This window comes from Pipistrellus hanaki, assembly GCF_964339955.1.
Source record: "Pipistrellus hanaki genome assembly, chromosome: 2".
Lineage (NCBI taxonomy): Eukaryota > Metazoa > Chordata > Mammalia > Chiroptera > Vespertilionidae > Pipistrellus > Pipistrellus hanaki.
Window position 1 is genome coordinate 38843511 of NC_140504.1, and position 24823 is coordinate 38868333.

Sequence of the window (24823 nt, forward strand, 5' to 3'; positions counted from 1 at the left end):
CGAGACCCCATCTGGAGTCCATAACCAGGATTCCAGAGCAGCAAGTCTTTCTAGCAAACGTGCTTTGCTTTTAAAAAATCACATTTCTTCCTTACAATAAGATAATGTGCTCTTTAGAGAAAACTAGAAAATGCACTAAAGGGAAAAATGCAAAAGTCCATAACTTTACCAGTTAAAACCAGAGTTAATATCTGACTGCATTTCCTTCCAGCACTTTTTTAATGCACTTACATGTACATGTATATACACACACATGCATAAACACACTTGTACATAGTCAGTATATTTTCTTCTTTTTCACCGAAAATTAAGATTATTTTTCTACATTGTTTAGTCTAATTTTTTTTACTCTAGGTTAAAAAAATTAATTGCTTAATTTTTGGAATAGACAGTATATGCATAAGACAGACTATTTAAAGGGTACACAAGTTTTACCATGAAAAGTCAGTTTTTCTCCCGTCCATTCTCCAGCTACCCCATTCCCCTTTTCAGTGGCTATTCGTTTCTTGTGTATCCTTTCAGAGATATTCTACATGTTATATATACAAACACACTTAAAAGGGAGAATAGCATAGACACATTGGTACCTTGTTCTTTCACTAATATATCTTAGAAATCATTCTAGATCAGTACCTTTAGAGCTGCCTCATTTTTTTATTTCTATTTTTTTGGTTTTGCTTTATTAATTTTAGAGAAAGAGAAAGGAAGGGAAGGAGAGAGAGAAAGACATCATTTTGCTGTTCCACTAATTTATGGATTCATTGGTTGCTTCTTGTATATGCCCTGACTAGGGATCAAACCCACAACCTTGGCATTTTGGGATGATGCTCTAATCAACTGAGCTATGTGGCAGGGCTTGTCTCATTTTTTGAAAGTCCACACAATATTCCACTCTACAAGGATACTGTAGCTCCTTTAACCAATCCTCTGTTGAATGACTTTGTTAGTTCAGTGGTTCCCAGCCTTTCTTATGGCCATGCCCTACCTATGCATCTCTAAAATCCTGATACCCTCCCATATAATTCTTATTATTCCTATTTACGTGGAGGAAACCTAAAAGGCCATTAACTTGGTCTAAACGAGTTTCCAAACAACATCTATGAAAGAGAAAAATAAAACAATGAAGTACTGTCCAGTTGAAGTACTGAGAAAGAAATCACAAAGAAATTGTTGAAAAAATAATAAGTGATATAAAAAAAATAGCAAATAAAGTTTCAAAACATAAAATAGAGGACTGAGTGCATAAATATGTCACAATATATATTTATATACTGTATATGAGGCCCCTAGAATCATAAGAATTGAAAAAAATTAACAGTTAATAACTCATTCTCAAATTGCCCCCCTTAATAATTGAATTGCCCTTCTGTGGGGCGTATGCTCCACATTGGAAATCACTGAGTTAGTTCTAATCTCTTGTCAATACAAATCTCCACAACGATTAGGTACTAAAAATCTCATATAAACAATATTCAACCAAATAAAATGTCAGTCTAGCATCAATGCCTGTCTTTTACAGTTCAAAAAAAAACAAAAAACAAAAAACCCCAGCAAAGCTCCATCAAATATGGTCATTTAGGACCAAAAGTCACGGATGCCAAATCTGAGCTTTTGTCTTCTCATTTGCTCAGAAGGGAGTTCCACCAAGCGAGGGAGCTTTAATCAGAGACAATTAAATCACTGGTGAGGAGAGTTATAACCCCCTATTCTTGGACTCTGATTAAATTCAGGGATGCTGCCTATGCTTGAGCCTTTTGGCCCCCTCTGCGCTCACCTGTGCAGAAACTCCTGCCCCTTGTTGTAGGCATGGATGGTGGCAAGGCCCTGTATGCTGGATGTGATGTGGGAGAGGAAAGGTGACTGCGTGATGTTGTCCAGACGCTTCAGCTCTCGAACCAGGACCCTGGAGAGAGAAGGAGTTCTGCGTCAGAGGGTGGACAGCAACTCCGGCCCCGTCCTCTGCCCTGGAAGACACCGACCCTTCGGCGTTACCTGGACACAATGTGCAGGATGACAAAGAGGATGACCAGGGGCGCCACTGCCACCAGGAACCATGGGAAAACCCCTGCGATCATCCCAATACAGAAGACCACCAGGATGAGATTCTGGATGAACATCTCAGCCTGGAAGGGCAGGCGCACATCGACTGGGGAAACCGGAAAGAAACAAGTGTCAGGCTGTGGGGGTCCGCAGACAGGAAACACGGAACCCAAAATTAAAAATACAAAGAGACATTCCCCAAAATCTTTAAAGCCACGCAGGCCAGGCACTCCTCAAAATCTTATCTAAGATTTGTGTGCTGCCTTTTAAACAGTCTGATAAAAAATAAATAAAAATCTAGACACCCCGATTGCTCTAATTTTTCTTGTCCCAAGAAAATGTAAGTATTATTTCCCCCTGTACCCTCATTTTTAAAATTTCAGAGAAGAAGAGAGAAGGAAAGAGAGATAGAAACATCAATGATAAGAGAGAATCATTGATCGGCTGCCTCCTGCACGCCCCATACTGAGGATCGAGCCTGCAACCTGGGCATGTGCCCTGACCAGGAATCAAAATGTGACCTCCTGGTTCATAGGTTGAAGCTCAACCACCGAATATGCCAGGCATATGCCCTGTTCACTATGTTGTCCAACCCTTTAAACACTTCCTCCTTTTACAAAGATTTAATATATGCTTGCTATAAAATATTTTGAAAATATGCAATAAAAAGATTACATGTAATATTCATTCTCACTAAACACAATGAATTTGCTGTTAACATTTAAAGAGACATAGAGGCATGGAACAGACTAGCGAATCTCAGAGGGAAGGTGGGGTTGGGTGGGGAGAGATGAACTGGGGAACTTGCATGCATAGCCCATAGACGCAGACAACAGTGTGGTGAAGGCGTGGGATGTGTGTGTGTGTGTGTGTGGGGGGGGGGGGGAATGGAACATCTGTAATACCTTCAACAATAAAGACAAATTTAAAAAAATAAAAAGGAAAAGAAAATTTTCATCATGAAAAGTCAAACATGCCCAAAAGTCAAGAGTATAGAAACTCAAAAAGTTATCAACATTTTCTTCACCTCCTTTTTCACTATCTCCTCCCCATACCTTTTTTTTTTTTTTTTTTTGAGGAAAGAGGAGTTGGAGTATTTTCTATACAACTCTGATATATTGACACCACTGATTTTTTTAATTTCAGTCTTTTCTCCGTTTGTGCGTATGCTTAACAGAAATGGGATCATGTTATGCATCAGTTCTGTGTATCAGTGATGGTCTTGAGCCCTTGTTACCTGTAGCCACGGCTTGACAATGCTTACCAGCACCTGTAATAAACTCCTCTATGGGAGCAACGCAGAGCAGCAAAAACATTAGCTCTGGGTCAAAAAGATCTGGGCTCAATTCCCACTTTGCTATCTAATGGCTGTGCAATCTTGGGCAAGTTATTTAACCTTCTAGGCATCAGCTTTCTCGCGTATTTAGTGGGTGAAACAATACCCGCCTTGTAGGGCTGCCGTGAGGCTCAGGACAGGGCATGGAGAACATTCAGCACCAAGGACGCCCGCCCTCAGTAGATGCCAGGGGGCATCACGAATAGTCTGGGCGCTGGGAAGTACTGAAGTGCTGGTGCTGGCACTGCCCTGTGCAGCACCCAGAAAACCTGCCGGAGGCTGTGTGTGTCCAAAAAACAGCAAACTGCCCTCCAAATAAATGTTTTGGAATCTCAAATGACCCGCCAAGGTCCAAAGCCCTTAGACTAACTCAAGCCTCTGAATTTGTTTCAGGTTAAATAAGACTGAATGAAAACTTAGATGAAACGTGAAAAATAATGGTCTGCGGACTGAAAGGTCCCGGGTTCGATTCTGGTCAGGGGCATGTACCTTGGTTGCGGGTACATCCCCAGTAGGGGATGTGCAAGAGGCAGCTGGTCGTTGTTTCTCTCTCATCGACGTTTCTAGCTCTCTATCTCTCTCCCTTCCTCTCTGTAAAAAATCAATAAAAATATAAATAAATAAATAAATAAATAAATAAATAAATAAATAAAATAAAAAAGAAACGTGGAAAATAAGATGGGGCTTTTGCTCAAATATAAGCTGCCACCTGACGAAAATGCCAAAACTGCAATGTCCCTGGTCCCGGCACCAGCAGCCGCTGCGCTCTCAGAGGGCACGGCGGCACAGACCTGCACCATCGGGGAGTGTCAGCCAGACGGCCGGAGAGCACAGGGAACGGTGGTGAGGAATACCTTCGTCCATGTCTCTGGAGAACCTGTTGAGGATTCTCCCCGTGGGGGTGGTGTCAAAAAACTTCATCGGGCTCCGGAGGATCCTTCGGAAGAGCTCGTCGTGGAGCCGGGAGGAGGCGCGCAGCGTGCCCTGCGGAGCGGAGTGCGGAGTGAGCGGGGCCCGGGGACCGGCACCCCGGCGGCTCCGTCCCGCTCCACAGGCCGCCGTCCCAAAGCCGGAGAGGGGCACGTGGAGGCGGCGGTGGCTAATGGGAAAAGGCTGAGGCTAACGGGGTACAGGCCATTCCAGGGGAGGCCACTGCGCCTCAAAGGCGCTCCCTCCTCAGGATGAGCCTGGGGGAGGTGTGTGGAGCCGGCCCGGCCAGCTGGGTGAGCGGGAGCAGAGGCCGCCACTGCATACCTTGACAAAGACCACTCCTCGGACGGCTTTCAGGATCAGCATGACGACCATGGAGAGGGCGTAAATGCTGGCGTAGAACTGCATGTGAGGATTGTCCTTCATGTTGCCGCTCACGGAGGTCGTGTTCCCGTGGCTCACCGTGCTGTTCTGTTTGGAGGCAGGGCTCTGTGAGGCCAGACCCCAGGGACGGCCAGGAACCCTGCTCAGGGCCACGCTCAGCTCAGGGGAGGGCGTGGGGGAAGGACTTGGGGAGCTGGTGTGGCAAACACAGCGAGGGCTCTGTCCCCCCTTCACTCTTCTCTAACGACGAGGGCAGACAGCCCACAGGCGTGCTAGGATAAGCTCTACCGCGTCTTGAGTTGGTCAGGGAGCAACTATATTGTGAGGTTACATTAGGGACCCCTCTTCTTCATCCTGGGTGACCCTTGTTCGTGGTGTCTTTTCATCGAAAACGAGTTTCCTTAAGAACAGCCAGGGAGTATGGGGAGATGGCCATGTTCCTAGGCATATAATTTCCCATTCATGAGGAACTTACCCCACTTCCTTCCTTGATCCAGTAACTCAACCACCAGTTGCTGAAGGCGATACTGCCCACGTTCAGCGTGAAGAGGGATATAATGAACAAGAAGGCCAAGGGGCCCCCGGCAGCCCGAATGTAGACACCGTACACTGACCACGGCACAGATCCCTGCCCCTTCTCCTCTGCTTGCACCAGCTGCCCTAAGGGGAGAAAAAAGAAACATGAACTCAGAAGGAAACAGCGACTTTTCCAAAACGAAGGCCCCTCTATAGAAGAGCAAAATCAAAGAGCCTATAGCTTCACAGGGCTGTAGTTCAGAATTATTTCCTCTTTATCAGAAGCATTCATTCATCCTTTTAACATTTACTAAGCACTTCCTATCAACAGGCCCAGGATGAGACCCTGGAATGGTCCAGATGAGTAAGACCAGGTTCCTGCCCTTGAGGGTCCTTCCACAGTCTGGTAGGCAGACAGGTAAGTAAACACATAATTCTAATAAAATGTGTTAAATGTAATGCTAGAGCTACATGCAGGGCAGCATGGGCCGCCCAGGGGGTATAGCTCACCTACTTGGGGGAGCCGCGCAGTGGTTAGCAGGGAGGGTTCAGGGAAGACTTTGTGTGCAGTCTATATGGCACCTTGAAGGTACGCCAGAGTGGGCCAGTTGGGGGAACAATGGGCAGAAGAGATAACGTGAGCACCACCACAGAGGTGGGGAAACAGCAGGACAGTAAGTACAGACAACCAGGCCAGTGCGGCCTGACAGTGTGTTTGCTCGTGGAGTGACAGGGACCAGGTGGGTTAGGCAGGCTATGCTCTGTCAGGGTACTTGAGCGTTACCCTTCTCAAGAATGGGCTACAGTTTAAAAAAAAAAAAAAAAAAAAAAAAAAAAAAAAAAAAAAAAAAAGCCGAAACCGGTTTGGCTCAGTGGTAGAGCGTTGGTCTGCGGACTGAAAGGTCCCAGGTTCGATTCCGGTCAAGGGCATGTACATAGGTTGCGGGCACATCCCCAGTAGGGGGTGTGCAAGAGGCAGCTGGTCGATGTTTCTCTCTCATCGACGTTTCTAGCTCTCTATCCCTCTCTCCTCTTCGCTGTAAAAAATCAATAAAATATATTAAAAAAAAAAAAAAAAAAAAAAGAATGGGCTACAGGTGTGTGGAGATTTGACCCTCAGCCCTACTGGGCTAGATGGGCCTGGGATGGCCAATCTAGTCACCTCTGGCAGCGAGCAGCCTCTTCCATGCACCTGAGCATCACACGCAAATAATGGCATTTTCTGTGTGTGCCGTATCAGGGAAAAGGATTGGAAAACACTGCTTTAAAACTGGGAGGAGGCCACTGAAGACTCCATGCAAGAAGGTGAGTTGGTGAGTCTCCTGTTTTCAACCCTATCACCCAGCTGTCTGCGTGCAGGATGGACAGCAGGAACATGGGTATGGGATGATAAAGGCCAGAACCAGGTCGTGGCAATAGGGATGGAGTCTCGGGAGAAAATTCAGTAGGACGTGACGACTGTGTAGTAGGGGAAGGGAAAAGATTCAAAGGTAGCACCCAGGGGTTCCCTGGCATGTCAGATGATTGATGCCCCACAGGCCACCTCTTCCTCTTCATCACACACTTTTAATTATGTGGCACAAGCCACAAAGGCCAGGAGCACTTTAACAGTTGCCAGTCTCCAGGTTAGTGGCTCCGCAGAGAACAAATGTTCCCTGATGACATTCTGGCTTTTTGTACTGCTTCTGGCAGGAACTGATAGATGTCTCAGCCGGCTGTGCTGTGTTTGTTTAGTGTGTGTGAGTAAGCTGTCTTAAATCACATCTGAACTCAGAATTATTACCTGGTTTATTGAAAGGAAGAAGAGGCAGGGAGTGGTAAATCAGCATGGTCAACTCCTAACACCAAACACCTGCTGCAGTTTTAAGAACCAGGAAGTGAAAACAGAGGCAAACTCAGGATTTAAAACCTCAGATTCAAAAGCTCAGGTGAGGACATGATACAACAGAAAGAGAGCTTTAAAACAGGACTGCATTTTTTTGGGGGGTGGGGGGTGGGGTGGTGGTGGTGAGGGACAGATTTACAGCTTAAAATTCACCAAGGTAAAAACATCTTAAGTACTGTAAACTAGTGGCCCAGTGCACAAAATTCATGCACATTAAAAGGGGATTAATTAGAGAAAATATTTCAAAATTGCTATTTGCCCTTTCTCTATAATAGAAGTGTCAGAGATGAAAGAAAATTAGTAAAATGCATATGAAAACTTTCCTCCTGTCAGAGTCTGGGGTGCACCATGGGACCCAGAGTCAAGTCCCTGCCCACCCACATGTGCCTCAAAATCGCTGAGACCCAGACCTGGCTGCCCCCCCTCTCCTCCGAATTGGGCCAGATCCAGACTTGGCCAGTCCCACCCTTGTCAAGCCCCGCTGGTGGGGGGCACAGCCTGAGGTCCCCTGTCAAGCCCAGCCAGGCAGGGGGGAGTAGCCTCAGGTCCCCTGTCCCCTGATGGGGGCCTGGCCTGAGGTCCTCCGTCAAGCCCGCCAGGTCGGCGGTGCGGTCTGAGGTACCCCAGCCTAGTGCTGGGGTCGAGGGCGCGGCCTGAGGTCTCCTGTCATGCCCTGTGGGGCCGGGGGAGGGCGTAGCCTCAGGTCCCTGCTGATTGCTCGTTAAGGCTCCTTACGGGAAATTGGCCTCAGCTGTGGGTGTAGCCAGCTTTGTGAAGGAGTGATGGTCGGTTACCATATTCCCTCTTTATTAGATAGGATTGTTTTTCTAACTCCCAAGATTTGTTTCAGTTGACAAGATAAAGTGTTGAAAGAACAGAACTCTGGATAGGGAAAGTTGCTGGGAGAAACCCAGGTGTGACTGTGCCATAGTTCTGGGGCAAACTCCAAGGAGCGTCCCCTTCTAACAGGGAGAACACAGGAGTCCCTGCAGCTGGACCACCTCTGCCGTGATGGGCACTGGTTTTAAAAAGCACAGGTGAGTCACGGGAAGGACGGTGACTCACCTCTCCCCTTTTTTCATTCTCAGGGTGACTCAGCTATAATTACCTATACCCGACCCCACCCTGCACAGGAAGAGATGGGATCAAAGGCCATTCTTATTGCCTTGGTCTGTTTAAGCAAACAGAAGGTGCCTCACAGTCTCTGATATTATATAAGAATGCTGTTATTCCAGGCATATAAGGCCAGGCACTCTACCACACACAGTGTTATCAAACATCCACAGTCTTATCCAACATCATGGGTTAATCATCCACATGGCATGACTTATGATATACTTTATGACAAATTTGTACTTATGACAAATCTCAAATCTCAAAATAGGTCGTTACCTTCCTCTGGCTTCACTGCTTTCTCCTTCTTTACTGATCCTGTTTTGGGACCCTTGTCTTGTGACTTCTGTGAACCACTGGTTTCCTTTTCTGAATTAATCTAAAAAAAAAAAAAAAAAGTGTCTCCGTTTATGATATGGCCATTCAGACAAATGTCCATGCCACATGTGAGAGAATCATGTCAAGCTGCTGGCATTACTGAAAAGCAATCCTTCCAACTATTCATTTCTTGTACTTCCTCAGCTCCTTCAATCTTTGAGCTCTGGGTTCCTACACTGTTATTCCATTGACACTGCCCCTCCCCAAGTCATTGAAGACCCGAATTCCAAACACAGCAGCCTTTACGTTCTCATCCACTCCAACTCGGCCCAAGTATTAAGGCTGGACCACTTCCATTCCTCCCACCTCCGATCCCCACGTCACTAGATAAAACCAGAGCTGATCATTTCCCGCTGCTACCAGAGGAGAGCCTCTAACTTCTCAGCCTGGTGCTGTAAGAACTCCACATCCTGGCCCCAGCCTCACTGCAAGCTCTGCTCCTGTTCCTGGGGCTCCCACTCTCACGCCAAACTGGATTTCCTGCCATTCCTGGCATTACCGTGACCTCCCACTTTGTCCTCGTTGGTCCTTCATTTGGAATGCTCTTCCCTTGTCCCAACACAGTCACAGTTGTCTTCATTCAAGCAGATTCAAATCCTACACCCTCCCTGAGGTAACGCAGATGTGTCTGGAATCGAGTTCAGCCCTGTCCCCAGGCACTTTGTTAGTAGCACTCCCTGACAGCACAGTCGCTGTAAATGGGACTGGTGAAGAGCTCAGTGCACTGTCTTCCCAGAGACCCCAGTCCCTCTGGAGGGAGATGCCATCTCACTCGTGGTTAGAACCCCACAGGGCCTAACACCCAGAACTTCCCATAGCGGGGCCCAGAGGAGCTTGGTAAATGTGCATCAAATTGAACCCAGTAGTTTAGAAACCATATAACGCTCTCCTTTCCAAGTTCCTCTTATCTCTTCACAGGAGCCTAAATTTATTGACTGCAGTATGTGAATAAATGCACTGTCTAAAGCAGCGGTCACCAACCTTCCGAACCTCACGTACCACCAGTGGTCTGTGGACCACCAGTTGGCAACCACTGCTCCAAAGCTTTCCTTAAACCAGCGGTGGCCAACCTTTCGGACTTCATGGACCACCGGTTGGTGACCGCCGGTCTAAAGAGAATACGTCCATTTGCTGACCACTTACTAGCATAAGAACATTACGTATTATTTCATTTAACTGATGCAACAATTCTACAATAAGAGGCAGATGCCATCCCATTTGTAAGATGAAGAAACGGAAGCTAGGAGAGGTAAGTGACACACTGAAAGTGTGCTCCTCCACTACAGCTCACAAGCTGCCCAAGTCTATTGTTCCTTGGACATTTCATACTTAAGATTCCCTTCTTCTCATTTTCCTCTGAGTCTACAGTGAGGAGGAAATGATCTGAAGAGTAAGTACTCTGAGAGTCGCAGGGAGAGATCATAAATCCAAATCTGCATTAGGGTGTCTCTATGGACGTTACTGATACACCTGGAAAAATGCTTGAGTTATTCCAAAAGGCCGAAAACAAATCGGCCATGAACAGTTGTACTGCACCCAAAATCAAACAAGATGAAGCCTAAGGACTCCCAGAAAATATCCCAACAACTGCCTGCTGTTAGCCCTCACAGACATCGAAATGACCTGGTAGCTAAGAAGTAGCCTATAGCCCAGTCTGAGTATACTCCTAGGACCCAACGTACCTACAGAATGAGGACTTTGCGTGAGAGCAGGTTGGCAAGAAGGAAGAACATGCAATTTGGCGAGCTCTAAGTACTTCCTCGGATTTGTCTTACTTGGAGCCGAGAGTAAAGCCATGGAAAGCTGCCATCTTTCTGTTGCCACAGGGGCGGGCAGCCTGCCAGAAAGAGCACTTCAGAGTCAAAATGCCCTGTTAGTATTTTTTTAAAAAGGCCCCAAATGGAGTCACTTTTGCTAAGCCACACCAAGATTCAGTACCTAACCTAACTGCCGTTTCAGCCTCTTCCAGGAGTGCAATTTTAAATCCCTCAGTCTGGAATTTCCTGATCAACGCTAGTGAAGTAACCTGCCTCTTAAGGCCCCCTGTCTTTCCCTAAGAAAAGATGACTTCACCTGAAATAATCCACTTTTTAAATCTCTTCTTCACACCCTCTTTCTGCCCTTCTAGTTGCTAGAGGGGATGCTGTCCAATTCACAAATCACTTGAGAAAGCCAATTAAATCTTCAAATTTACACAGTTGAATTTTGTTGTTTAACACCAGTTGCTTAACTTTTCTGAGCTTCCATTTCCTCAGCTGTAAAAGTAAAGGATAATCATATTTTGCTACAGAACTTTGTTTAAATGACTAAAATAGGATGACATCTATGAAGTGCCTAATCTAGTAATCCTGTCTAATAAAAAGGTAACATGCAAATTGACCATCACTCCAACACACAAAGATGTGGTCAAAGATGGCCACCCCCATGTGGACACAAGATGGCCGCCACAAAATGGCCGGCAGGAGAGGGCAGTTTTGGGCGATCAGGCCAGCAGGAAGGGCAGTTGGGAGGGACCAGGCCTACAGGGGAGGGCAGTTGGGAGCGATCAGACCTGTAGGGGAGGGCAGTTGGGGGTGACCAGGCTGGCAGCGCAGTGGTTAGGGGCAATCAGGCAGGCAGGCCAGCAGTTGGGAGCCAGCAGTCCTGGATTGTTAGAGGGCAGTCGGACATCCCTTGAGGGGTCCCAGATTGGAGAGGGTGCCAGCTTGGCTGAGGGACACCTCCCTCCCCCATGCACGAATTTTGTGCACTGGGCCTCTAGTTGGGACATAATAGTTGTCAGTTAATGAGTGAAAAATCAGCAGCCAGGGTACCACGGATCATTTTCAAATGTATGCAATGATTAATTTCTCTTCCCTGGTTCTTTATTCACTTGTTTATGGAAAAAGGAGCTTCATATGAAAGTAATCTCACAGGGTGATCTAAACATTAATTTCTAACTGTACAGGTCAAGGTGGGTAATGATGCCTTCTATAACTTCTATAGTGGAAGGTTTATCTTTGCCTTAAGCAAGCCCTATTCTTGTGCATCTAGGTTAATAAACCTTTGAAATGCCAGAGTAATCCTTTTTCCCAGACCCCTTAAGCTTAACCACCCTCAAGAGAGTACATCCGCTTGTAAACTGTCATGTAATCTAATCCCTGCCCTGCTTTTTCCCAGGTCCATGTAATCTCCAGAGCAGGGGTCCTCAAACTTTTTAAAGTGGGGGCCAGATCATGGTCCCTCAGAAAGCTGGAGGGCCGGACTATATGAACTACTAATTCCTACTGTAACACCTTGGCTGCGCTCACTGCCCAAAAAACCTGGCGGGCAGGATCAGACTCCCCTGGGGGCTGCATGTGGCCCGCGGGCCGTAGTTTGAAGACCCCTGCTCCAGAGCATTTAAGATATTACTTCCCAGCAATGTCATCAGCTTGGCTCAAATAAATTCATAAAAATTCTCTACAGGTTTGGACGTATCTTACTTTGACAACACACAGAGCCCATATTGGCCTCATTAATAAGTTCTCATTGACAGAAGTCCTTGGCTCAACAACCCCACAATCCTGCTCTCCTAGAATAGAATTAGTATGTGAACCAAAGCACAGCAATCTGGTCATCAGAAAATAGGGCTCTGCCAGTAAAACACAGGCATCGAACTCAGCCAAGACCGGTCATCCCTCAGTAAGGTCATGCCTCCCCTGCTAGAAAGGAGAGATGCAGAAATGTCATAAAACTCTTACCTCAACTGGGGGCGTGTCTCCCAGCAACAGGTTATTGAAAATGGTAGCATAATCACCATTTAGATTCATCAGTTCCTCATGGGTGCCCCTTTCTGTAATACAGCCTTCTTTCATGAAGATCACTTGGTCACAATCAGGCAGGTACTAGAGACAAAGGCAGGGATGACACGGTGTTACTGATATTTGTGCAAATATTTCAATCCCTCATACCTTAGTCTAGCACTTCCCACCTGGAAGCGATTGAGCCCCCTCCCCCCCAGGGGACATCTGGCAATATCTGGAGACACTGTTGGTTGTTTTAATTGGGAAGAGGGGTATTACTGGCCATCTAGTGGACAGAGGCCAGGGTGGCCTAGGACAGCCCCCACATCAAAGAGCGATGTGGCCCAATATGTCAGTAGTGCCAAGACTGAGAAGCTCTGCGCTGCTTTATTGAGATGTAGTTCCAAGTACAGTTCCTCCAGTTTTTGACGTAAATCCAGTGGAAGCATAAGAGCCTTGCATTAAGCTTCACCCTGTTACTACGCTCGGAAGTACACACCATTACTGGCTTCCTGTGGCAGGATGGGGGTTAACCCCTAAACCTGACAACATATGCAAAACAGATGGCAATATTCTTCAGCTGCCCTTCAAAGACGCAACTTGTCATGGAGTGACAGAGGGAGAAGACCTGTTTTCCCTGAACAGTTCCTGCTTAAATGTAAGGCTTTCCACACTATTGCATACTCAAACTCTATTTTCTACCTACCCCTCCCCTCCTTTCTTCACTTACTGATTTATATGCAGAAGCTAACATGCCCCAAGTATCTCTGATGCAGATAGCCAACCTCGTGCAGTGGTTCAACGAGCTTTATTGCTACAGTGGGCCAGGCGGCTATTTGCTGAGGAAATGAACACTGATAGTACCAAGAAGGACCAAGCCCGCCTCCCGTGTGATTTCTCAGGACACAGTGGGTGGCCTGGGGAAGGAAGAAAGCACCGTACCTGCAGCTGGTGGGTAACAAACAGAACCGTCTTGGACTTGAGCTGCTTCTGGATAGCACTGTTGAAGATGTGGTTGCCCACATGGGCATCTAAGGCACTGAGGGGGTCATCCAGGATGTAGATGTCCCGGTCACTATACAAGGCTCGGGCAAGGCTGATCCTTTGGCGCTGCCCACCACTCAGGTTGGCTCCTCGCTCGCCAATCTATAGGAGCCCAGAAAGCATAGTGGAGCCGCCAGCTCAAGACCAGAACTGAGTTTAGTGTCTACCCTAGTCATTCTTCTCCTCCACCCAAAGCGGCATCTTCTACTGAATTCCCACCCTGGATGAGTGGCCACTATGATCCTCCAGGGCCCACAGGGGGGAGTTGGCCTAGATACCTCCTTCACTCCCACAATCATCTGGTTACTAATCAATCCTCTTCTGGCCTTGCCACCCCCTGGACACCCTACTCCAGTCCATTCTCTATGGGCAGAATGAGCTTTCCAAAACATAAAGCTAACCATGAACAACCTTCCTCAAACTCTTCAAAAGCCCTGACGGATAGAACTTAAATAACCAAACTTGGCATTAGAAGCAGGTTCCCAGCATCTCTCAGCATCCATTGCCAATCCCCCAGCACACCCTGGGATAGAAGCCATTAGATTGTGGATATATTATGAACACCCATGACTAATGTCACACCTTCTCCTGCTCTATTCCTGCTCAGTTCTGGCATCCTCTCCTCTGAAATACCCCCCCCCCCCCCCATCTCTTCCTTACTAACACTCAAAAGAAAGGGATTCTTTTTCATCAGCTTGTTTTGAGCCTCATGTGTGGGTGCCCCATCCTCTCCACTTAAGCTTTCTGAGGGTGCAAGTTATTGTCTTTCCTTTACATTCCCAACACCCAGAAATGTCTGCACATGCCGCTGGCATACAACAAGCATCTGATGAACATTACTAAATGGACAAGTGAATACATCCGTTGTAAAATGATAATGGGCCCTGTAATTTTAAAAAACCTTGTCCTTAAAAAAATAAAACATTCAGTTAATGCAAAGGTTTTCAAACTTGAACAGGGATCAGAATTACCTGAGGACTTGTAAAAACAGGTTTTTGGGCCCCACCCCTGGAGTTTCTGATTCAGGAGGTCTGGAGTGGGGCCTAATAATTTGCATTTCTAACAAGTTCCCAGTGTCACCGACTGCTGCTGATCTGGGCACCTTGATTTGAAAGCCGGTAAACTAAACCATTCACCAAACCTGGTTGGAGGGATTTAATACCTGAAGTCAGCTGGCACACAAGTGCCAGCCCCAGAGACCTCCAGGGCAGGTCATGGGTGATGTCTCAGGGCTCACAAAGCCAGTTCCAAAGACACAGCTCTGGAAACTGCTCCAGGGCAGAGAACCAAAGAAAGGGATTTGTGCAGTCGCCTCTTCCTTTCTAATGGGAGAGGGCTCTCTGCAGACTGCATCCGAACAAGGAGGTTGGCAGAATGAGGTTCAGGGAAGAAGCTCCATGTGCACATGCTTGACTCGTGGTTTTAAAAACCAGGAGTCAGAAAACACAAACTCTGAACCAAAAACGGGATTCTGTTTAAAACCCACCTGACACAGGACATATTTATATGCTTAAAACAGGTAGTGTTGATATGCCAGCCCCAGGGCATAAATGCTTTCCTAACGTAAAGTACCAGTGAAAGTGAATCTCACTGTGTCGGTTTTTCTCCCACGCATTTAAGATGCACTCCTAGGAGGTGACTCCAGCAGAGCCCTGCCACTCATCTCCCAGAATCCTCTCTGCTACATACAAGCCCCCATCGGGAGCAGGAGGCTTGTACCTCAGTCAGATCACTGTTGGGGAGAATGGCCAGGTCAGGCCGCAGGCAGCAGCTGTTCAGCACAGAGTTGTATCTGAAGAACATAAAGAGACCTAGCATCAGGGACACGGTTGGAGTTGAGCCTGTGGCTTGGGGTGCCTTGTGTCTCACAGACAGAAAGCATGATAGAAACCAAGCATTCCTTGCCTTTCTTCATCAAATTCCTTCCCGAAGAGGATGTTGTCTCTCAGCGAGGCATTGAGGATCCAGGCCTGCTGGGCCACATAAGCGAAGGTTCCACCAACTGCAATGCTGCCCTCGATGAGTGTCATCTAGGGAGACAGACACCGCCCAATGGCATCACAATGCAAAACCACCGCCCTAAAGCCGGCAGAACCCCCCATGTTCCACAATGAAAGTTTTGGCAGTTTCCTTGGTTGCTTTTTGGACCCAAAACCAGACCCCACCGTTGTCCCACTGAGAGCTTCGGCAGCAGAGAAAAGCAAAGGACTCCTTGCTTATGAGCGATGGGAGCACGGACGACCCGTGACTTGAATGAACCAACACTTCATTCAGCAACCTCTGGGCTACTTTATGTCCTTCCTTTCTAATTGCAAACGGCTTTAATTAAGGGAAGCACAAGCGGAAGGCCCTTTCAGAATCCCCTGGGGAGGACGCTGTAAGGATTTACAGCCTCAATTTTAGGGCAGGCCAACTCATCTACAGAATTAACCCAGGCTATTAGCTAGATCAGCTGCTTCTGTAAAATGAGGATCAAAGGGGGGGGGGGGGGGGGAATCCAGTTCGACATCAACTAGTATTACTGAGTATCCATACAACGATGGTGAACCGTCCCCTCCAACATGAAGAAACTGCATGATGGACCTGTTCACTTGGAATTGTTTTCAGTCATGATAATTGATATAAATTGATTTACCCATTTTACCTTCTTTCAGGGTTCCTTTTGGGACTGATCGTTGACAATTTGTCTTGGGGGAGGGATATTATAACTTGGAACAAAGTTTCACTGACCAGTCTGCGTAGTCCTTGCACATAAAGCTGTCCTCTCAAACACTGTAATATACAGTGTACACATACAGGTGATCACTAAGCTTCCTTTAGACACAGTGCTGTGAAGGGGTGGGAACGTAGTGGCGAGTGGGGGGAGGGCAGGGAGATGCGGATGAAGGGTTCATTTTGTTTCTATTTTTCCTGATCCTCTCTAGGAAATAAATTCAGTTTTTCTGAGGCCTTTGCTAAGCAAAATACAAAGGAGCAAAAAATGCCAAGGACAATAACAAAATCTTACCTGGCCTAAAATGGCTGAGATAAGAGAGGTTTTTCCACTTCCCACACTGCCACAGATTCCAACTAGTTTACCCTGGAAAAAAACAGAGCGAGAGAGGAGGTCATTCAAGGACTACTGACCACTCACCTGCAGGGACTTCCTATTTCTTTGAGGAAAAACACATTAACCATAATCCATCAATATGGCAACTGCCTTCCCAATTCACCAAGCAAGTCACTTAACTCTTTTGTCCCTTGTCAGTCACCTACTCCATAGGATTTCTGTGGAGATACACTAAGAAAACAGATGTGTAAACTTTTGCAAAAATTAAAGATGCTAAGGTACCCTATATCACTTTTAAAAAGACTCAACTCCTTTCCTGTTTTGTTGATAATCTATTTTTTAAATATATATATTTTTATTGATTTCAGATGACTAAAGGAGACACCAGCAATGAAGTAAGTGAGACATCAGAAGACACCAAGTTCCCTTCCCCTCCCTAAAGGAGGGGTCTGGAGAATTATGGTCTCTCTTCAAAAGAGCTCAAGTTCTGTGAATGTGGGCTCTAAAGGGCAGAATGAGGATCAATAGAAAGTAAGAGAGTAAACATCCACTGACTATCAGGACTAACCCTCGAATAGAGCTGATTAGTAGTGTGATAGAACTGCCTCAATAAATAAGATCATTGCTATTCAATAAGAAGCCTGTTAAGAGTTTACTGAAGTAAAAAAGTGACTTGAGCCAGTCAGCCTGGCTCAGTGCTTGAGTGTCAACCTATGAACCAGGAGGTCACAGTTCAATTCCCAATCAGGCACATGCTGGGATTACAGGTTTGAGCTCTAGTGAGGTAGTGAGGGGGCATACAGGAAGCAGCCAATCAATGATTCTCTCTCATCATTTATGTTTCTATCTCTTTCTCCCTCTCTCTTCCTCTCTGAAATCAATTTATATAATTACACACACACACACACACACACACACACACACACACATTTTAAAGTGACTTGAATGCCCTCCACACAACCACTACTTATTTCCAGTGGTCTCACCTAGGACCATCTTCCCTTCTTGGTCATAGCTTTCAAAAGCTGGGAGCTTTTCATTTTCCCTGCAGTCTAGTTCTAGGTCTGTGTGACTTGCTTCTAGTTAGTTGCTGACTTGATAAACACATTAGAACCCAGCACTCCCTACTTCCAGTGATGTAGGTAAACAGTTCTTTACCACTGCCCTCAGTCCAAGGCACCCTAATGTTCTCCTAGGTTAACTGTTATCCTTGCCTCCTTCCTGTTTCCCAACATACTCTTTTGAATACAGAAGCTAGAATGTTTCTCTCATCTACACTAATAAAAGAGAAACATGCAAATTAACCATCACTCTGCTACACCAAACCACGCCCACCAACCAATCGGGAGTAAGTATGCAAATTAACCCGACCAAGATGGCAGCTGGCCACAGAGCTGGAGCAAGCAGGAGACTTAGGTTGCCCTGGCAATGGAGGAAGCCACACTTCCCGCTTGCTCTGGCCCGCCCTGGCTTCTGCTCAAGGCAACAAAGTTTCAATTATAGAAGATAAATAAATCCCCCCCCAAAATGGCAGCAGCCACTGAGCTAGAGCAAGCAGGAAGCTTGGGTTGCCCCTGGTGATGGAGGAAGCCAAGCTTCCTGGCTGGTCCTGGCCTCTGCTGAAGGCTACAAAGTTCCAATTATAGAAGATAAATAAATTTTAGATACTTGCTTCCAGCCTGCCCTGGCCTCTGCTCAAAGAGACGCTGGAAAAAAGAAAAATAAAAAGAAAAAAAGGAGGGGCTGGGATATTGGGGTCGTGGCAGGGTGGGGGAGAGGGGGAAAGAGTGATCAGGCCAGGATGGGAAAGCAGGGGCCGTTAGGGGTAAGCAGACCAGCAGGGGGACCAGTTGGGGGTGAGCAGGCCATCAGTGGTGGTCAGTTGGAGGTCATCAGGACAGCAGGGGGACAGTTTAGAGTGAGCAGGCCAGCAGGGGTACTGTTGGGGGCAAGCAGGCCAGCAGGGGAGGCAGTTGGGGGTGAGCAGGTCAGCAAGGGGGGGTGGGGGGCATTTGGGGGTGATCAGGCTGGCAGGCAGAATGGTTAGGGGCAATCAGGCAGGCAGGTGAGCAGCTGGAGCCAGCAGTCCTGGATTGTGAGAGGGATGTCTGACTGCTGGTTTAGGTCCAATCCCTGTAAACCGGCAGTAGGACATCCTTCGAGGGGTCCCAGATTGGAGAGGGTGCAGGCCGGCCGGGCTGAGGAACACCCCCTCTCCCTGTGCACAAATTTCATGTTATCAGTCCACTAGTATATATGTAAGTCAGGTCACATCATTCTTCTGCTCCAAGCCCTCAATGGCTTCTCTTTCCACTCAGAGTAAAACCAAAGTCATTACAGGAGGCTCTGCACCTAGCTCCCTGTCTGCCCTGGCATCTACTACTCTCTCCTTTGCTCACTCTGCTCCAGTAATAGCCTCAAGGTCTTTGCAGTTTTGTCCTTCTGCCTGAATGCTCTTCTCCCCCAGATATTCACATGACTCATTCCCTTACCCCACAGGTCTATCCTCGTAAAGGAAGCCTTTCCCTCAGGCAACCTATTTACATTGCAACCACCTGCTCCCTGCCCCAGCACTCTCTACCACCTCTTCTTCACCGCCCTTACCACCCTCTGACATACAATATACAGTATTCTCCCCTATCCATGGTTTCCCTCCCTTTCTGTGGTTTCAGTTCCTTGCAGTTCACTGTGGTCCAAAACCATGAAGTGGAAAATTCCAGAAATAAACAATCCATAAGTTTTAAACAGTGTGGCACTCTGACTAGTGTAATGAAATCTCATGCAGTCCTGCTCGGTCTTGCCCTGGACACGAGCCAGATCTGTATACACTTCCTGTTCATTAGTCACTTCGACTCTTTTCACATCTCTCTCCATATCAAAGTGCTTGTGTTCTCTTATTTTACTTAAAAAGTGATGCTGGCAACTTAGATATGTTAAAAAGCACAGCTAGAAAGTAAGTGCTTCTTGTAAGTGAAAAGGCAAAAAATGTCGACTTAGTAAGGAAAAATTATATGAAGACGTTATTAAAATGGATAGTAAGAGCAGATCTTCCATCCTTGAAACTGTGAATAAGGAAAAAGAAATCCATGCTAGTTTTGCTGTCCCATCTTTAACTGTAAAAGTTGTGGCCACAAGTGCACGATAAGTGCTCAGTTAAGATGGAAGAGGCATTAAAGCTGTGGGTGGAAGACATGAAGAGAAAACACATTCTGAACGACGACAAAGCGTTGTGCCAAAAAGCACTGAGCTATGTGAAGCCTTCAGCAAGGGATCCCTGAAACAAGGGACACAAGCCATTTTCTGCAAGTAAGGGATGGTTACTCAGATTCCAGAATAGGTTTGGGGTGAAAAATAGAAAAATTGCTGGAGAGACACCCACCGAATTCACTTACCTTTTATTAGAGTATAGAGCAAACTGCTGTAGTTAGCTATTATTGTTAGTCTCTCACCGTGCCTAATTTATAAACTAAACGTTGTCATAGGTATGCATGCACAGGGAAAAAATTACCAGGATTCAACACTATAGGTGGGTTCAGGGATTTGCAGGTTCTTGGAACATATTCCCCACTTGTTTACTGTCTTTGCCACTAGAATGTAAGCTCCAAGAGGGTGGAGGTTTGACTGTTTGGATTTTCCCTGCTAGACCCCAGCCCTACAACACTGCCGGCAGGGCTGGTCATGAAAAAATGGCTGTTAAATGAGTGAATATATAACTACATCTGGGACCCTGTGTATGAAGTAGCCCTCAACATGGTTCTGACTCCCAGTCATATTCTGTACTTTAAAAGCCTTGACCCAGGACTGTCTGTTCCAGCCACTCCCTAAAGCAAGGCCGCTGAGAGAATCCAGTTCTGTGTGCCTGGGCTGTGATATTACACACCACAACTATCCTTTACTTGCGTTAAAATAAACAATTATAACCGAATTGTCAGTAATGTTAACATCACTGAGAATCCCTATTATGTTCCAGGTTCTGTGTTGTGATTAGCCTGGGGGTAATGAGAAGCTTACACAGAGCTATAATAACCAGAACTAACTGTTACAGCTCACATACAACTACAATCGGTAAGAATCTATTCAGGGCAAAATCTTGGAAAACCCACCTGAATGTTTCACTTCCTTGCTTATAAAATGAGTTATCTCATGAGACCAGTTGTTATTCATTGCTACTGTTAAATGCCGAAATATTCCTCTGAGAGGTGGAGCTGGCTAGAACTGCTCATTGATTCAAAACCACTCCTAGCCACAAAATAGGACCTTGCTAAAAGGAGCGACAGCTGCCTGCTCGTGCCACGGCAGACACCTGGGAGACGGACAGCGGGCGGGGGGGGGGGGGCCCGGCGGTTACCTCTTCGATTTCCAGGTCGATGCCGTACAGTGTCCTCTGCAGGCGGGGGCTCCCCAGGGGGACGGGCTTGCCCTCTTCCTCCTCGGGGCTGGGCCGCTCGTCGCTGTCCAGGAGGAGGTGGCCCTTCTGCTCCGCCAGCGCCGCCTGGTGCTCGGTGCGCTCCAGCTGCCTCGCCTTCTCTTTCTTGGCCCTGGCAGCCCTCTTGTCTTTTTTCGTTTTGGGGGTCAGCTTGGGTGAGTTCTGGATACTGGAGTGGGAGGAGTCCCATGCCAAGGTGGCATTTTTCATCTCTATCTTGATGTGAGCACTGGCTGGGCTTTTCTTTATCATGTGAACCTCTTCCATCAGAAACAAGCTCTGATAGGAGTTGTGAGAGAGGTGCAAAGATGAGACACTGGATCAAGACCAGGGAGACAAGCCTAGGGCGTACACGCACGTAGCAAAACACATCAGGCTATACAGTGGAAGAGAGCTGAAGGGCAAAAGGTAGCTCATTAGTGTAGCCCAGCCTCAGGCCCGGCGAAAGGTCACGGGGGTGTGGGGACACCCTCAGGAGGAATGGGACCTTGTCAGTGGCTCAACACTCGACACGACCGATGACACGCCACACTGGTTCTCCGTTTCCTACCAGTCCGTGTGACCAAAGGACACGGAACTGACGCGTGTGCCGGCCCTTGTGCTCACCCAGGAGTTGCTGAGCAGCAGTGGGAAAATGCCAGCAGAAAAACCACAGGGCGTGCTGCTCCCCCATCCAGACCCTCGTCACTGCTTCCCTTCCGGATCACCCCTGTAGAACCTCGAAGCCTGTGTGCTTCCCTCACCCAAACATGGCGCATGTCTGGGGGCGAGGCTGAGCTGAGACAGTGCCTCGGCCTAGCTCGCTGAGGAGTAACCCAGAGAGGAGGGCCTAAAGTATGACTGACGGCAGAGAACTCCTTCTTGCCAGTAAGTCTCATGTCTTCAGAAGCCTGCCTTAGAACTTGTGGAAACTCAAACCACCCGAGGAAGGGACCTGCGTGGAAGTGAAGGTTATTTCCCTCAGAAACATCCTTGGGAAGAGAACAGGACCTTCCCCGCTCATCCCCCGCGTCCCACTGAGTTCTGTAAGGGGAAGAAAACGGGAACACTTCTGAAATCAGATCTGCAACACTGACCGAAACAAATCTCAGCCCAGGACTTGGACGTGCCCATCACTCTGAACCCCCTTCCGACAGCCCTCTTCAACCAGTGGTCTTCTCTACAGAATGGTATCTCAGTTGGAGTCCCAATATGATTTAAAAAAAAAAATCTTTTTCAAATGTAAAAATAACATTAGAAAGTCTTTATTTTATGTATATATTTATTTTATTTTATCTTTCTTTCCTTCTTTCTTTCTATTTTTTTTTTTTTTTCAGAGTAAAGATGACTTTTTAGGGCCAGAACTCCCCACTCAGTTGCTGAGAACCCCCGACTATGTTAAGTGTGCAGGTGCCATTAAATGCACCTTACAGTCCCCTTCCCAACCTCTTTCTGTTGGATCTGAAACTTCAGAGCCTGCTCCTTTCCTCCCTTAAACTGCCACATCTCCTCCTTACTCCTATTCCCTCATCTTCCCAAAAGTGGCATGGTTCTAAGTCTCCTAGATTAAAAGAAAACAAAATTAAGTTTCCTAGATAATCCTCACACTTAGTCAACCTCAGGTTTCGTCTCTGAAGACAGCTGTTGGTTTCATTTGGTCACAGCCTTCCTAAAAGACTGAGCTAAGGATAACTTGTCCGAGAGTGTCACCACCTTCACACAGTAAACCATGTGTTCCCATCATCTCTCCCCGGAGAGTTACTAAACAACCTTGCACCCCAGTGGATTCTTCAGAAACATGCTCACGCCGCTAGTTTGCACGGCTCCTTCCCCACGGCCCCTTCCCCACGGGCTCCCTGCAGCCGCGCTCCTCCAGGAGGATTTCAGCTTCGGGCCACTCTGCCCTGAGGTGCTGAGTCACAGCACTTTAAGTTCTGATACCAGATAAACAATGAATGATTTTTTTTCAGAGTATCCCATGTTAGTAAATTATTCAATGGATGTCCCATGTTTTTATTTGCTAAAGCTAGCAACTTTATACTGGTGACAATCTTATCAGGAAAGTCACAAGGTGGCTTCTCACTACCTTTCTACAGGTTACTATCCTAGAAAAAGGAGGGGGGGGGAGAGAGGGGAGAGTGGAGGAGAGGAGAGGGAGAAGGAGGTTGGAAAGGAGGAAACTGCAAGAGGAATATGAAAGAAGGGGATTGAGGTCTCGGTGGGGAATATAATACAGCTGTGGCCGATTGTGCTTCCTTTATTAACTCTGAAGCTACCTGGATAGAGAAAAGAGCTACGAGAAAAGCCACCTGCCAATACAAGTTCTCGCTAATAAGTAAAGAGAGCTCTTGAGAAACAAGGAGCTATACACACCCCTACTTCTTCATCTAAAATGCCACCAAACCCATTCACTAACAAGGAGGTGGGACACATTTATAGTTGAATCATTTGCTTTCTTCCATGACTGGATATTGTGGGGTCAGCAAAATCAAGCTCCAGTTACAATTAGACCATTTCTCTTTACGAATATGGCTCTGGCCCTTAGCCTGCTAGCAGCCAGGCTGGGGTGGGGGAGGGCAGGGGCTGGGGTACACTCTTAAACAAAATTCAACTAGCTAACCATAAATGAGTACAATATCATTTGGCAAGTTCTTCTTTATTCTTCTTAAAAGGTAAACCCAATTTGTTTTCTCCTAAATGTCTAAGGAGATGATATTAACCCCGCAAACGCCTGAGCTCACGCCTTCTAGCCACGAACACCGCTTGTTTTGCTGCAGGAATGCAAGAGCTGCTTTCTGCAGTGGCTCTGTCCAAGAATCCCCGCCCACACCGGTGCTGTTCCTTTTCCTTTTTTTAAAGTATTACCCACTTCCAAACACCCATCTCACCCCACCCTCCCAAATATACTTCCCTCCTGCATTATTCTGGAGGCACAAAGGCAGGCCAAGGCATGATCAACAAACCCTACCAGAAAAACCCTGATAATTCTGCATTTCTCAACATGATCTAGTTTTATGACTATCATGTCACTGGAGTTCCTGCATCATGAGTGGCAACCACAGGCCAGGAACAGGGAAGTATCAAAAAGGGCTTAGCATGCCCTGGCTGGTTTAGTTCAGTGGATAGAGCATCAGACTGCAGACCGAAGGGTCCCGGGTTCGATTCTGGTCAAGGGCACATGCCTGGGTTGCTGGCTTGATCCCCAGTAGGGGGCGTGCATGAAGCAGCTGATCAATGATATCATCATATCTCTCTCTCTCTCTCTCTCTCTCTCTCTCTCTCTCTCTCTCTCTCTCTCCCCTTCTCTCTTTCTCTCTGAAATCAATAATATATATATTTTAAAAAGGGCTTAGCATATTGACCCATCAAAATGACGCACTTTGGTAGAGGCAAATGGTAGGTCAAAGAAAGAAAAAGCTGACAGTCTCCTGACAGCTCTGATCCTCCAGGTTTGAGTCACTAAAAAGGCCAGTAAGTTATGACTTATTTCCACGTCAGGTCCAGGCAGGAGGGACTAACTGAAGAGAAACACTGAAATCCTGGGAACCCAAACCTAGGTGCGCCAGCGACAAAAGGTGCAAATTCATGTAACTAGCTCCGCCCCGTAAGTCAGTCTTCTCCACTGGCTCCTTCCTTTTCCCCGTTCCCGCCCGCTCCCCCTCCACCCCCCTGCATGGCCCCTTTCTTACCAACTTGCCAAAAGGCTGAAGGTGAACAAAAGCCAAGAGCAGTGAGCCTGTGTGACCCACTGGAATAAAGGCAGGTAGTTCTGTCAGGGACGGGTCCTGACGCGAAGGAGGAGAGGGAGCCACTTACCTTAAACCTGTCGACAGCAACCGATGCTTCTGAGAGGGATTTTACTGAGAACGGAGTTACTTTCAAAGCAAAAGTCATGGAATTGAAGACAGTCACCACTGTGAAAGCCTAAAAGGAGGAAAAGAGCAGAAACTGAGCCTTACTAGGCCATGCAACCAAAATA

At 47.0% G+C, this 24823-nt stretch overlaps 1 protein-coding gene across 3 annotated transcripts in view; it reads right to left on the reverse strand.

Annotated features, from left to right (window-relative positions):
- The window catches only part of ABCC5 (ATP binding cassette subfamily C member 5), a 92064-nt gene that overhangs the window by 26860 nt on the left and 40381 nt on the right, over positions 1-24823 (reverse strand). Inside the window, exons 10-22 of one of the 3 annotated variants that reach the window (XM_084874179.1) lie at positions 24661-24768; positions 20788-21144; positions 16398-16469; positions 15296-15420; positions 15110-15182; positions 13289-13492; positions 12305-12448; positions 8484-8583; positions 5166-5350; positions 4631-4777; positions 4231-4360; positions 1993-2146; positions 1775-1903 (exon numbers count right to left, since the gene is read on the reverse strand). In XM_084874179.1, the coding sequence (XP_084730305.1) occupies positions 1775-1903; positions 1993-2146; positions 4231-4360; positions 4631-4777; positions 5166-5350; positions 8484-8583; positions 12305-12448; positions 13289-13492; positions 15110-15182; positions 15296-15420; positions 16398-16469; positions 20788-21144; positions 24661-24768 (1928 nt within the window). Of the gene's footprint in view, positions 1-1774; positions 1904-1992; positions 2147-4230; positions 4361-4630; positions 4778-5165; positions 5351-8483; positions 8584-12304; positions 12449-13288; positions 13493-15109; positions 15183-15295; positions 15421-16397; positions 16470-20787; positions 21260-24660; positions 24769-24823 lie in introns of those variants that run through there. The other 2 variants (XM_084874180.1, XM_084874181.1) reach the window with 2 other exon arrangements.